Source organism: Corticium candelabrum, chromosome 8, assembly GCF_963422355.1.
Source record: "Corticium candelabrum chromosome 8, ooCorCand1.1, whole genome shotgun sequence".
In the NCBI taxonomy this organism is placed as follows: Eukaryota; Metazoa; Porifera; class Homoscleromorpha; order Homosclerophorida; family Plakinidae; genus Corticium; species Corticium candelabrum.
The window spans coordinates 1,725,056-1,740,106 of record NC_085092.1 but is presented as its reverse complement, the minus strand read 5'-3'; the positions used below and the strand labels follow the sequence as shown (position 1 = coordinate 1,740,106).

General features: G+C 42.0%; 3 protein-coding genes across 3 annotated transcripts in view; 1 reads left to right on the top strand and 2 right to left on the bottom strand.

Annotated features, from left to right (window-relative positions):
- LOC134183667 (uncharacterized) overlaps window positions 1–1,206 on the bottom strand; it is a 38,885-nt gene extending 37,679 nt beyond the window's left edge. Inside the window, exon 1 of the mRNA XM_062651254.1 lies at window positions 449–1,206. Coding sequence (XP_062507238.1) covers window positions 449–630 — 182 coding nt within the window. The 5' untranslated portion in view covers window positions 631–1,206. The remainder of the gene's footprint in view (window positions 1–448) is intronic.
- Window positions 1,207–2,047: 841 nt separating this feature from the next.
- Window positions 2,048–2,835, top strand: LOC134183149 (DNA-binding protein inhibitor ID-4-like). The gene is made up of 2 exons (XM_062650618.1): window positions 2,048–2,479; window positions 2,571–2,835. The coding sequence occupies exons 1-2, from the start codon at window positions 2,189–2,191 to the stop codon at window positions 2,643–2,645; spliced, it is 366 nt and encodes a 121-aa protein (XP_062506602.1). The 5' UTR covers window positions 2,048–2,188; the 3' UTR covers window positions 2,646–2,835.
- Window positions 2,836–3,316: 481 nt separating this feature from the next.
- Window positions 3,317–6,800, bottom strand: LOC134183289 (minor histocompatibility antigen H13-like). The gene is made up of 10 exons (XM_062650784.1): window positions 4,973–6,800; window positions 4,737–4,903; window positions 4,594–4,679; window positions 4,466–4,536; window positions 4,352–4,406; window positions 4,231–4,288; window positions 4,048–4,168; window positions 3,885–3,987; window positions 3,740–3,825; window positions 3,317–3,483 (listed from the first exon to the last, which is right to left on the bottom strand). The coding sequence occupies exons 1-10, from the start codon at window positions 4,993–4,995 to the stop codon at window positions 3,423–3,425; spliced, it is 831 nt and encodes a 276-aa protein (XP_062506768.1). The 5' UTR covers window positions 4,996–6,800; the 3' UTR covers window positions 3,317–3,422.
- Window positions 6,801–15,051: the final 8,251 nt, after the last annotated feature.

Genomic DNA, 15,051 nt, shown 5'->3' with positions numbered 1-15,051 from the left:
CATGTCTACAATTTCTGATATTTTGCATGCAGTCATAAAATTGGGTTTGCAATGTTTCTCTATTTGCATTGACCCAAGCAGGAATACGTTATTGCCACGCATCATCTACAAATATGTACTAATTCGAACAATAAATTACTAGAACAACCGCCGCCTTTACTTTGGCAACACTGACAAGTACATCTTTGTCTTTGTTACATCCTAATTACATTTACAAGTTTTTGTGCATCAACTAAATAGCCTTTTGCAACAATAACATTCCAAAAATGTAATAATATCATGAATTGACAAAGTAGAAATTCGCAGAGTCATAGTGAGTGTACAATCAAACGGCACCCACGCCCACGCGCGTAGATGTATGTCGCAGCAAACCGTAAGATACCGATTCTACTGTCACAAAGCCGCTGTTACGACATCAACGCTTCTGTATACGTAAATGGACTCTTACTTGTCCTGCTGCCAGTGACCACCTGCATTGGTGCGATGCTCTTGCGATTGCACATCCTCCGTTGCTAGTCCAAGAAATGGACTGTTTGCTAGCAGTTTCCTAGTAGGCTTGACTTCGCCCAAACATGCAAGTAACCACAAGACACACAACAAGCGACCCAGATGTTCAGAATCTCTCGCCATATCTCTGTGTTGACTGCGCCTGCGTCTTAACAGTTCCGGAACGGCGCACAGACACCCGGAAGATAGACCACGTGCACTCACGCGCACGAAATCATTCACACCACACTCTGTGGTACGAAACGCGAGAAGAGTGGCGAACGAGCTGGCGCCAGGCTGGCGACTGACTACCAGCCGTGTCGTCACGTTGTAGTCTGGCCTCAACCAACAACGCGCAGGTGTCCTCACCTACTAGCTAGCACCTCAACAACCAAGAAATAAAAAATACGCGTATAACGTAACAGCACCATTTCGCCTCGTCGCTATACTGCAAGAGGTATGAGTGGCCACTTAGAACGACAACAAAGCGGCACTCCTTCTCATACACCTGTTTGTCGTCACTACTCGCTACTTAAACTTTCTCACGACATCGCACCAGCGGCCTTAGCATGGGGTAAGCGATAGTAACCGGAGAGTCTCAATCCCTCACGAGCCTTTCACTAACAATTCACAACCGTTTCAAACGGATGTCAACCGACATCAATTCTCAAACACTGAACTTCTTGCGAGATTCGGTCATACAGCTACCGCCTCGTTTGTGTACACATCCGACGCGCACGTGCAGCAAAACCGCGAAACTCCACCTATTGCCGTTTCAGCTTACGTAATCAAAACCGTCAGCGTTAATCGATTGTTAAGAGATCCACGCCCCTCTCAATCATTATACACAGTCAGTCAAAGTACCCTCCTCATGCGACAAGAAGAGCAAAGATGAAATCCTTCAACCGTTTCTCGCTACGTCAATTTATAGCGCAATTAGAGACCAGCAATAAGGCGCAACTTCGCAGACGCCAGAGAGCATGTCGCGTGCGATGTGCTAATTGGCGCGCTCCGGGGGTCCCCCGCCATCTCTGACTGATAACAACGTGCATCGCTGTTTCCATGGACGAGGTCGCAAACGAGCTCTAAACGGTCATTCTTGACGTGCGACGAGCACATGGTCGTGAAAACAGGAGCCACAACCAAACAAACGGGCGGAAGGTGGGTGGACGCGTCCGTAGCAACCGCCGTTGGAGACGGCATTTCCCCCGCACTGGCGCCAGCGCGGCCACTGCAATGACAATATGTTGCAGCTGCAACTGGGTGTTGCTGATCACAGTTCTACGTCTTCTGGTTGTCGTACGGCTACTGTGCGTGCGTGAACTGTGCAACCACCGACGGTACGGCTTTCGATCATCAAGGAGCATGATCACCGCATGGAAGCTTTACCAAACCTGTGGTTTAGTTGTGTTTCCCTTAGAGTCGTATTACAGCAACACAACACATTCACCAGTTCGCGTGTTCTCAATTAGCCGAAAACGATTACTATTGGTCCCCAGTGACACACATCGCTGATCATCAACCCTAAATACACCGCAAATTGTGTAACAATTAATACCAGTTTACACTAATTGCTAGCGGCTAAGTCGCCAGATGCAGATGTTCAAACAATCAATGTGTGATCTAGCCGATCCCCAGACGCACTATAAATCCCAACTCCTGCTCGGCAATACGTCATTTGAGCTGATCGTGTGTTTGGTCGATGATGAAGTCGCATTGTTCGCCTGTCTACGACGAGCGCGTCGGACAATACCTACACCAGCCGGCGTCGCCGAAATCCATCGCTAAACGCAAAGCACAAATTCGTACAACGACAACGACGACGACGGCGGATGTCGAAACGACGGCGATTCAGGAATGCTACTCAAGGCTGCGCAAACTCGTTCCATGGGTGCACGCCGATGTGTCCTTGTCGGAAGTCGAACTACTGCAGCACGTCATCGACTACATCCAGCAATTGCAGGAGACGTTAGATTCGGCGGAAGAACGAGAGGTTTGTTTCAAGCTATTGCGGTTTGAACGATAGCGCACACGTACAGTACAACTGTCGACACGCAAACTCATGTATGTTCATTGCATTGCAGGATATATCGTCGGACAGTGAAGGAATGACGAGTGCGTGCTCGGACCGCGAGTCCGACGACGAGGTCAGTCACTAAAGAAGACGGTCAGTCAGCGTGCAACAGGTAAAGCAATCGGGCATCATTATTCCATTTTGTTTATACGGATTCGTCGGTCTCCTTTGCTGTGTGTTTGCGCTTTGAATTCCCGCCCTTTTAATGCCATTTGAGCGGTCTATTCGCGGCGTCACCCAATCAACAACAACGGAAATAACTCGGGTTGCTCTTTCTCCAGGTGCCTAAACAGACGGTTCAAGTCTTCATGTCAACAATCCGAAGAGCTCAAGTTGCAGGACGACATCTTGTTATTATCTTGTTATATCGCCAGTGACTGGCTGTTTTCTGATATTGACTGCTAGATCGGTCGTTATAGGAGTTGTATAGGATATGATGGCAGTCGTTGAAGACTTGTTGTGTTTGTTGAGTGTACATAAATGGCGTTGCTGGAACGCGCCTTGTATATGCAATGCAATGACTATCAACCAGGTGTACTTATGTTCTTATGCGTTGTCGCTAATGGGTAGGACATAGTACAGCAGGAAACAACAGTCGCAAGCAACGTCACTGTGGTCAGTCCAACTGGCCGGAAATGCCACCGTGCGTGCCACGTGGCGCAGCTGACCGTAGCACGTGCGAGTTAGAATTGGCCACATTGGCAACCGATGCAGCAGATGGCGGACGCTAACAAGCGACCTGGACACAGGTTTCTGTTTGCGGAACGAAATAACCGTCAGATGGCATCACCAACTGTTGATCTAATGATATCAACATACACCTCCAACTTCCTACCCCAAAAACTAGCTGCGCAGCAAAAATTCAGTCATATTTAGTTCCAGCTTGCTCTTTTCCTTTATCTTCTGACGGATAATCTTCATACCTAGACACACACACACAAAGTGGGAATCCAGGTGCAAGGTCCATTGCATGCCTGTGACCATGAATATGTGCACAGCTATAGCATAGCATTTCAACATGCTAACAACGCTTGGTATAAAAATGAGTCTGGCGAGCCACAGCTGCGCGATAAGGCAACTTTCAAGATGCAGCCAGAGAGAGTGTACAGCTTCTCCATAGTTTTAAGATGACCACCCAGAAATGGTTGAAATTGCACATGAAAATTAGAGATGTCAAACCTGAATAGTTCGGCTAAATCTCCTTTGACTGCTGCCAATGAGAGAGGCAGACCCAGACAAGCAGGAACAAGATACAACAATGCAGGCTAGACAGAACAGAGTGATAGTATCGTCGCTCAACATGGTACAGTAATAGCTGGCCAACCTGTGCTGCATTGAACACATGCATAACAACAACTGTCAGTATCAGTCCTGCTAGGTAGGCCACACATGTGGATATGAAGTAGAAACGACTTCCTACACTCTTGCTACACAAATCCACATTTCCTCTAGACCCTGCTGGTCGACACCAAGCGCACACAACTTACCTATTCTCAAATCTCAGCAACAGGGCAATAAATATTCCGGGAAGTACAACATCCCCCAGGCCCAACAAGGCAAAGTTGCTTCCCCATACGCCCTTCTCAAGAAAATCCATGGGAAATATAACTAGAACACAACAAATACGAACACATCTCACAGAGATAGTCAGATAGCCACAACTGGCCTACATTTGATGGGAGCATCAAAAGACTTGGCCACAGTAACCATAACATCAGTGCCAAACACCTGGAAATGCACAGCAGGCACTGGTTCAGACTTTGGTCACCACAAACTTATCTAAACGTTTACCCAAAAGACATCATAAAGAAAAAGACCACCAAGAAGAATGCAGCCATTGGTGACACTGCAAGATGATCACCATCTATTTGACTGACAAAGACATTGACTGTGAGTTGTGTTTACCTGTTTAGTGACAGCATTTCGATTCCTTTGATTGCAAAGGACAGTCCAAATACATTGTTTGCAATCCAATGCTAAAGACACAGAAACAATGACTGTAAACTAGAAACAAGTACTTGAAATTCAATTACTTTCTTCAGAATGTACCACAGTCCAAATATAAAAGAGAGCAGTAGGCAGATGAGATCGACTCGATCAAAATTATAATGAACCATCTCTGCAGGTGCAAGACCACAATAAAAACAAGTATCACAGGATGATAAACACGACCAACCAACTGAGCCTTCTGTGCTCTTTCCTTCACTTTTGTTTTCTCCTTCTCCTGCTCCTGCTGATCCACCTCCAGTGGTTCCAGGCTCCAAATGGTAGTTTTCAGTCAGTTGGAGACAGTACGTGATCTCAGGCTTCACCACAGACGGTAGGCAAGGTTTTACAAAGGGACTACAATTCCCAAAACACATACTCTGACCAACTCTACCAATTTAGTATCTCCAAGAGAATAGAACATACCGAAGAAGAGATGAGACTGCCATGACTCCCAAACCAAAGAAATATAGACCAAGCAAAAGATTGACATATTCCTTTGAAAACAACTAGCAAACAGCAACTTGTTTCAAGATGGTTGTGTACTGTCAGCATCTACTCTATACATGTTAAACCCTCACACAACATCAATTAACCCAACTAACAAAAATAAAAACCAAAAGACTTTGCCCAAGTTCAACCAGATAACAAACATAAACCATCACCTGAAGGTCTTGCAATGCATAATTCATATAATGATCATATAACAAGATATATCAATACTATGAACTCTTAATATCCACACTATAAAATGACCATTACAAGATGTTCAACTACAATAATGAAGACAATAAGTTACCAAAGTCCGAAACCAAGGTTTGCCAGCCAGACTGCAAAACACCATGTCCTGCAACACCATAGCCATGTCCTAATGCTCTGACTCACAAGAAGTAGAAGCAGTTTACTGCTAATACTGTCACATTCACCAACCACCATTAAACTCAAATTAATGGCAACACCTGATTAGATAGATCGACCACTATCAATCTCTAACCAGGTCATCCTTGAATCAAGGAATGCACATCTATTACTAACATGGTTACTAGATGTTCCCTATTCAATGTAATTAAGATACGTAAATGCTTCCAATGTAGAACACCATTTCTTTTGCTTCCACCTATTCAAATAGTTTTTCACTGTTTGCTCACGCAGTTGTACACTTGAACCAATAAGAAATGATGTCAAATGACATTATAGCTACTTCCCAAAATTAATGATGCGTTCTTCAACGAATTCAAAAACATGTTTGTTCTCAATCTGTAACCAGAACTAAAAGTATAATACTATATACTGAAACTACCAGTAGAAGTTATAGCACCACTAGAGCAACAGCCTGCACCTGGTCAAAAAAGACCTACAACAACATGCAAATCATATCTACAACATGTTGCTATAGAGCTCCTCCACACATGTGGTCACCTTTGCAGCTTTGAATTCTTAATCAAGAGGAAACTGCCAGAATCAACTGTCGAAAACCATCAAATTGTAATAAAGTGGTTTAACAAAGAGTTTAACAAAGTGTCCTCAATTGGTATAAACAGGCTTTTTTTAAGTATACATGTACATATGGGTCAACTGCCTAACAACTGAAACAAATACAACACCAAACACAACAAGCTCACATAATACTATAACCATCAGTATGATTAGGTGCTACAAAAAAATGAAAGGATGCAAAGCACTACTAACAGAGTCCATTGCTGACACTGTTGAATGTTATGCTAACAGTATAAATGTTACCACCTTACAGAGCACAGCAGGGATCCCCATATACAGGGGACACTTAAATCTACTTCCACTAAGTGGTGTCTGCAGGAGTCCTCCCTTCACATACCTCCACAGCAAAAGTATGTTTCAACTAAAAGTCCTATTTATACCAGTTTATCTATACCAGTTTGGATAAAACAAGTTCAAACAACCAAGCAAACAAACGAGTGCTCCCATTTAGGCCTTGCACAACTGGAATGAGTGGGATGCCTGTGATAAATCTAGTCTTCTTAACAGCAATATTTTCATAAAATAATGGTTTCTTTCAAGCACCACACTGAACTGGTCAATCAGTTAGTGGCTGTGTGACCATCATGTCTGACAGCTACATTGATGAGATATCATATCCCTCTGTCAGTAACTGAGCCTCCTCAAGTAGCTAATTGCTCTTTGGTCCTTCTGAGGCAATCCCATACAAACCAAACTACTTTGCTGAAGTACTAACTACAAGGCAGGATTACCATACACAGTTAACTGGCCTAATGCAGATAACCACGGGAATTATTTCTCTAACCAGTTTAGACACCAGTTACAGCTTTGGTTCAAACACCAGTGAAAACATGCCTCTAATGGGTTCAGCCCTCCTGACCCTATAAAACTAATATCCCTGTCAATGTAGCCTAAGGCCAGACAATTTCATTCTATGGTTTCAACCATGACTAAAGGTTTGAAAAACAGTCATAGATCAAGAGAGTTTCTTTGATCAAACCAATGTGTTGACAGTAAACAAGCACTCCTAAAACTGTACTTACAACATCTCAATGACACATTAAAGACACATGTCTTTAACCTCTTCTGCCTATTCTAGATTAAGCCGATTACAAAGAAGAGCTAAATCGCATTTCTTTACCTCTGCAGAAGAGTTGGATGAGCTCTTCCAGCTATCAAACTACAGCTCAGATTAGCAGATTAGATGAGCTTGAAAGAGCTGTGCGCATGCTCATTCACTTCCGTCCAAAACATGCATTGATTTGCAATGAGCAAGAACTACTGAGTAATGGCAGACGTAGACCGAATTGTGGATGCAGTTAAATGAAAGGGGTCGGATCTGTGCCGCTCGTGTGGCATCTCACTAGTGGCTCAGAGCCCCACTCTTGATCAGCTCTGTGAGACTGGCTAGTAGTGAAAGCTTGGATGTAGAGACAGATATAGATGTACAGGGGGGAGTGGCATTCGATTGTCAGAAGATTAAGGCTAATCCGTCTGTTTCTTTTTCATGCCTAATCTGCTTATTCTTGGTTGACTTCCGCCTCTTCTGGAAGACCTACAAATTAGGTAAAAGAAATCTGTCCTGATACTCTGTACTGAAGCCAATTTCTTCTGACTCTACTTCTTTAGCTAACCAGCAGTTACAACAGAGTGTATGACAAGTAGGAATCTCTAACTCTACTCTTCCTGTACATTGAGCACCACAAGTAAATGTAAGCAAGAAAATACACTCTATAATGTAGCGCTGTTACTAACCAGCAACAAGTACTGCCTTTATGAATGCACCATATCCTCTGCAGTGCATCTAAAACTTTTCACAACAAGAGCTAACACATCTAGAACCAAAAGCAGCTAATCAACTGATCTTCTTTCTGGCTACATTGGTATTAACCTACCTATCCAACCTATTCAACACTGTCTGTGCATTAGGAAGAACAACAAATACAAAAACAGATGGAATACAGGCATTAGGCCAAGCGTTTGCCCCTAATCAACATTGTACCTTCATTTCTTAATTCCTATATTACATGTTCATCAGCAGAATCTTGTGGCAATATAAAACAAAAGTTGTCAACCATAGCCTCTTATTTAAACAAACAACTCCAATTCTATCAAATCAGCTTCTACTTCATCAAACAAAGGCCCTAGAACAATGCTAACAGCAAGAAACAACAAAGCAGACATGACATCATAAAAATGTCATATCCTACACCAACCAATAATAACATTGTCGTAAGTAACCAAGAAATTTTCGTTGCTAGATTTACATTGAGGTTAGCTTTAACTCCAATCCTAACTTGACGTATGTAAGGAGTTTCTTGAACTCCCAACACATTTTGGCTTTCAATATGCACACGTGGAGAGTTCCAAATTATAAGCAAAGAGTGATAAAGTAAATGCCACTTTCAGTAGAGACTATAGTCCATAAGATAAGGACAACTACAAACATAATAACCTGTAACAATAAGAAAACTAACCAGTAAACAACTTTGCATAAAGACAATCAACTACCTCAGCAAAGCTGTCAAAGCTGCAGGTACATATAATAAATTTCTAACAATATTGAATGCCCTCTAAATGAATGAGTGGCTATTGCAGTGAGTTCAAACAAGTAGCAAAGAGGTTTCTTACACATTATACAACTATAAACTGAATGTTCCAATTATTAATGTTACATATGATGCAATGCTGGCAAAAGCTAATGCTTTCCACAAAAGCTCCATTGTGTATGTTTACAACATTCAAAAGTTACAAATGGCCCGCATTTAGTTGCTATACTATACAGACAATCCTCAACTTCAAACAAGGCTCTACAATGTGAACAAAGCCCTCAAGTACATACATAAGTAAAAAAATGTGCATTTAGAATGTTGCATATTTACTTACCACTCCTTAATGGTGACTACTCTTACCTACCCAAGCTGCATTACCAATACCATTAATTGCTTAGCAATTGACTATATTCCGTGCAGTTTGAGAAATAGGTTACACCTTACCACCAGTCAAAGCAACTAACTGTACATAGTTGATTACGCTACAGATTCTGTTGAGTGTGCCTATAAAATTAGCGATAGATGTAGTCCATGTCTGGAGAATAGTAGTCATCGTAAACTGTTCAAGACTTACTCTAGGAACATTACATAAGTCTTAAATCAATGTTGGAGGTAAGTCCAATGGATGTTGTTCAACTACTCTAAAATATAAAGTTAAGTTAGATGAGCATTCCGGAGATATGCGATAGGCTGCTGGCTCCACCTTCGCTCGCTAATGGGAAATCCATACTAACCAAGTTGGGTATCTGGGCGCTATCTCAGAGAAAACCAGACAGATGTACGTTAAGAAAATTTCATAACTTAAAAACTGACGAGGCCGTTAAAGAATTTCGTCCGCCAAGTGGAGTGATTTTTTGCACGCTATCAGATCACATGAGCCTTACTGACGTAATCGCATTCCTGGAAATGGTCTTTCTGTTGTTTTCGTCGCTCCAAGCACGGTGGAAACCGTCATGCTACCTTCAGACCGTCTAGAGACTGACCACCTTTTTGTGCGATCTATTTCCATCCGGCAACATTTGAGAGTAATCGGTGTTTGTGAGATTCGTTGGCGTTGAAGGAAATGGACGCTGTCGTCTTCTAACAGCTTAGAGGGCATTCATCTGTATGTAGGAACATTTTCGCGAATGCCCTCAATCAATGGACCTTGCTATTTCGGTTGCGCACTACGCTGCACACTAAAGCTGGGCAGTTCTCCGGAGTGTTCCTTTAATACTCTGTGAGACAAAACGATTGAGCATTGGGCAGAAGGCCGACTACATTTACTTATTGTCAACATACCAAGTGGTGATCACGTTTTGCCTAACATAGTCAGCTTGTTTTCTTTCTTTCCTTTTTTGATGACTTAGCAAGAGAAACAACCTACACATAGTTGTCGACAAGCACTAGTCTAACTCTTGGCATGTAATTGCTAGCACAAATGAAGATGAATTTGTGTTAGTGTGTCCTATCACACACTACTGTTTGACAACACTGGCATACCCACCTATCAGTACCACCATCATCCTTAGACACGTGAACGGCAAAGCAGTCACAGCTACATAGCGTCTCAAAAGAGTTGACCATACGTAATTACTGTACTTATTACATAATCTTAGACAAGGTCAATTGGGTAATACGCAAACTGCCATTAACAACTAACCATGAGTTCATTATGCATTGTTAGTCACAGTTGGCAGGCCTCAGGGGATGCTAATACTAGCAGTAGGTGCATATACAGAAATTACAATGGTGCACCACTTATCCAAACACAAGTTATCGCAACAGCTCATGACCACCAGTGGCCACAAAAATCAGTCAATTCATTTCATAAATCAGACTGATAATGGCAGCAACTTCTAAGTATTGAAAATTGTAAAATTACGGGTATCAGTATGCTATGCATGTCATAATAACCACTTGTAATACTAGTGCTTCATACAGCCGTCGGAACACATAACTTACCTATTCAAACACAATCTGATCCAACCTGTTCAGATAAGTGGTGCTTTACTGTACTTATTCCACACTGCCAGCTACTGAAAATGCAGCCACATGCATCTGGAGCTACAAAGGCTAGCATCCGCAGAGCTATAGAAGAATGCTCTCTGCTACATCCACTGCCGAGTCGACAATAGTGCTTGACAAACTAGAAGTCGATAAAAAGTAGTCGTCGAATAATGGATGAGCTTACTGAGTCACATGTTCTAGATCGTGACACTGACTCTATTTCCAACAATCGCCAGCATTTACCTCCAGCGTCTTTCTAAAAGAGGTGGAGCATGACCCCATTGTCAAGGACTGAAAAGTCAGAGATCTATACAGACATCCTTTTGCTAGCAAATTCCCAAGGTTTGAATCAATCAAGATCCAATTTTGTCACTAGGAATGCCGATAGCAATAGTACTGCAATATATGTCCTGCTAGAGCCAGATAGAGATGAGTACACAATGTCCCTGCTTAGTCATGTCCTCGGCTAGACTACACATAACCTCTGTTTACAATTTCCAGTTTTCTGGCTTTAGTAGCAAACACATCAATAACGTCATTTACCCTACTGTTGTCAAAATTTGCTACTTTGGGACCTTCGATTGCTATTCTCGTGAAATACTTCAAGTTTCCCTCTGTCAGGCAATTCCAAACTCTTGTCTTTATGACCTTGAGTTACTAATATGTATTATATATATAGTAGATAAGACTGATCTGTCTATCTGTCCATAACATCAATCATGCCAAAACTGCTAGGCCAATCGCCAATCGCCACAAACCATACACGAAGACAGCGTTCCACACAACAACGCAAGCGCACGTTTCAGTTGTACAAGTTGACAATTCAAAGGCACCCCTTTCGAAGTACACAAACGCGTATTAGCAAGGATACTGTTGTTGCTCAAAGATTGTTATGTCTTCCAGAGTTCTCTTGAGATAGTACGATTTCTTGCCGACACTTGCACTCGAATTTCTCTAGAACGGCACATTGAATCTTCACCAACTTTCAAATGCCCGTTTGTGACCTCCAACACTATAAACGGAGCAAGTTGCTTCTTACTGGGGATAGGAACAAGATATTTTTGACTATATCCGGACTCTAAAAAATTCAGGTATATGGGAAACACAGAATATGAAAATCAACCACACAGGAATTTGTGATAATTAAAGGTGCATCCTGCTCTATTTGCCCGAGCAAACAGAAGCAAAGCTTCCTTAATTAAGGTGCAGGGTCATAGTCGGACATGCTCACTTGAGCTGATCTCAAATGAGGTAGCCTTTGTGTCGTAGCTATTGTACTTAACAAATGTTCAAGTGTCCTAGCCAGAAAATCAGTTTTGGTATCCAGTAAGCCCTTCAAATGCTGTCCGTATGTTGCGCATGCGCAAAGGTCAATAGATGAAACTACTGTAAAACCGGCTATATAGGTGTCAATTGACGGGCACGGCAGCAGTGTAAGCTCTACGCAACACAAATTCTTGGTGCTCTGAGAGAAAGACGTGACTACGGCGGATGCAACATATGGTACGTGATGTGTGCTTCCCGGTCACGTGCAGAGTGTAAGGAACTCCAATCCGGTTTCAAGTGCGAGGGTGCTTGTCAAATTTTACTGAAACTGCAGTGTAGCAACCTCAGTTTGAGGTTTTAGAAGAAAAACTCCAAGAACTACATCTAGAAAGCCTAGAAGTTAGCTATAAGAGTCACGGTCTAACGTAACCTCATACTGCAATGTCTTGATCGTTGGCATTGTTGAGGCTATAGAGAGACTTCAGTCAGTGTTGCCTTCAGTGCAAACTAGTCTTCGTGATTACTGAGTGTTTGAAACAATGCACCATTTTCAAAGGGATGCAGTGCGCATGTCCGACCGTGACCCCGCACCTTTATACATACAAATTTTGCTTGCAATAATTTCGATTAGGTAAGAGAAGTTTAACTGTACTGCCACTTATTCAGCTTCTGTCTCTGCAAATTAAAATCTTTCAAGTTTTCTGCAGGATGAATGTCTCTGACGCGCATTGCTTGTTTCTCCATTGACTTTTTTATTGCTGTATATTCATTTTCTGCCTGCATCCTCTTGCCTGACTTGACACTTCAAGTCATTTACCATATCATCACGTTTCTGTAAGATACTTTTGAAGGATTTCATTCCATTCAGCATCAATTAGTGAAGGATATGTGTAAACACTTTCATGAAATTGGATGTTGCATGGTTGACCTTAAATATCTGAAAGATCTCAAAGATTTCGTATTTCACTTTCACCACATGCTAGCTCTCCTTAGCTCAGAACTTGTATCATTTAGCATCTTTTCCTACATTATGTATTAATATCAATACAAAGAGTGGGTGTTGTCATACAATTTTTAAAAAGTCCCCACCAATCTGAAATTTCTGTATAAAACCCTAAAAATAATAACACATAATGCCATGCCCCGATTGCTCTTCATCTAGAAGACTGAATTACAAGAGTTGACAAATTTGAAAACTCCATGTCTTACTAATTTTCATTTTATGGTAGCCAGGACGAACAATAGCAACTGCTCCAGTGTTCTCGCCAGTACTGTCAGTACCGTCATTTTGACTGTTGGGAGAGGGAAGGGACGTTTGGAGTGGGGAAAACAGCATTTATTGACAGTTGGGAACAGAATTGGAAAGCCTTAGCATGCATACTGTGGCATCACAGATCTAAAGACATTAGTGGTCTTGATGGTCCCAGAGTTGCTACATATTTCGAACAATACATATTCTCATGTCAGACATCTGGTAATCTTAGGGAGTGCATGGTCCCCTTGTTGATGTTTGAGGTGAATTCCTGTTGACCTTTCACACAAGAAGTGCTAATGAGACTGTTGTTGCAGCAGGTGTTCTACTAATTACTGTTTACCTTCAATCTCATGTTTTGTACACCCTTACTCTTTTAGGTCAGCTCATAATACCAGTTTTAAGTCAACTTGCCATTGTAATAATCTACTGCATTATCTGTCTGTCTGTCTGTGTTATGTTTCACAAGGTTATGTTCAATGAGGTTTCTTCAACAAGATCTGAGTGGCAATTTTATTACCAATGATGCAGTAACTTCAAGACTTACATGGAGTATTCTGACATTTTGTTACAGTTAGCAAACCGCACTTCTTTTTAAAATTGTAGTTTTAAGTCTATTGTATTTTGTCTCATCTATGGAACATAGGATATCTAGGTACAACAATATACTACTACTACTACACTCAAACTCCCCTTATCCGGACGCCCCATATCCGGGCACGTCCGTCTATCGGGCACCCCCGTATTGCACAATTGCATCACGAGTATTGCGCGTGGTCCACGTGCACGAGGTCGAGGCAAAGGTCGTGTAATCAAAAGTCCAGTACTAGTCCAGTTTCTTGTCGACAGATAGCCATACTTAGGTGCTAGTTTCTTATTTACAGCTTGTAAGACTTACCTGAAGATGTCTGAGACTAGACCAACGCAGACGCCTGCCCCGCAGAAGCGAAAGAGGTCTGTGATGACACTCGAGACAAAGACCAGTGTACAGTGTACATGTACATCTATTATGTACGTATGTGCATTCACTTACATGTAGGGATGCAAAATTGAATGTTAATCATACAGGTGTACATATTGAGCAAAATGTGGGGGTGTTCCCAGATGTGGCCGTTTCTGAGTTATGGGCAGTGTCCGGTCCCAAGCTGCCCGGATAAGGGGAGTTTGAGTGTACTAGTGTTTAGTAACTATAGGAAAAAAAGAAAAGAAGCTACTCAGAAAGAAATGATGAAAACGTTACAAACAAGTGGATCAACACCAATAAAGAGATGTATTGAACTAGCTTCAGAAAAAGGAGCATCGAGCTAGTTGACTGTGCATCCCATTGAAGAACATGGATTTTATTTATCAAAGAATGATTTTCGAGATGCATTATGCCTGAGATACAGTTGGCCTTTAACTGATATGCCTTTGAGATGTGAATGTGGTCTTGATTTCACCATTGATCATGCCATGATTTGCAAAAAAGGAGGCTTTCCTATACTCAGGCACAATGAAATCCGCAACATAACTGCTGATCTTCTGAAAGAAGTATGTCATGATGTGGCAGTTGAACCACTACTTCGACCACTGGATGGAGAACATTTTGATCAACACACCGCTAACACCAGTGACTATGCTAGAGCAGACATCTCTGCAAGGAGTGTGGAGGCGAGGAGAGAGAGCATTTTTCAATATCTGCGTATTTTATCCGAACGCTGAGTCCTATCGCCACCACTCTTCTCTTACATCAAGCTATGAAATACATAAAAATGAAAAAAAGTGGGAATATGGTCAAAGAGTACAAGAAGTTGAGCATGGTTCCTTCACCCCACTCATCTTCACATCTACAGGTGGTACAGGTCCTGAAGCAACAACATTCTATAAAAGAATTGCCAGTCTACTAACGACAAAGACGAATGAACATTATAGTACAGTGATGCAACTGATCCGATGTCGCATTAGCTTTGCATTGCTCTGATCAGCAATTA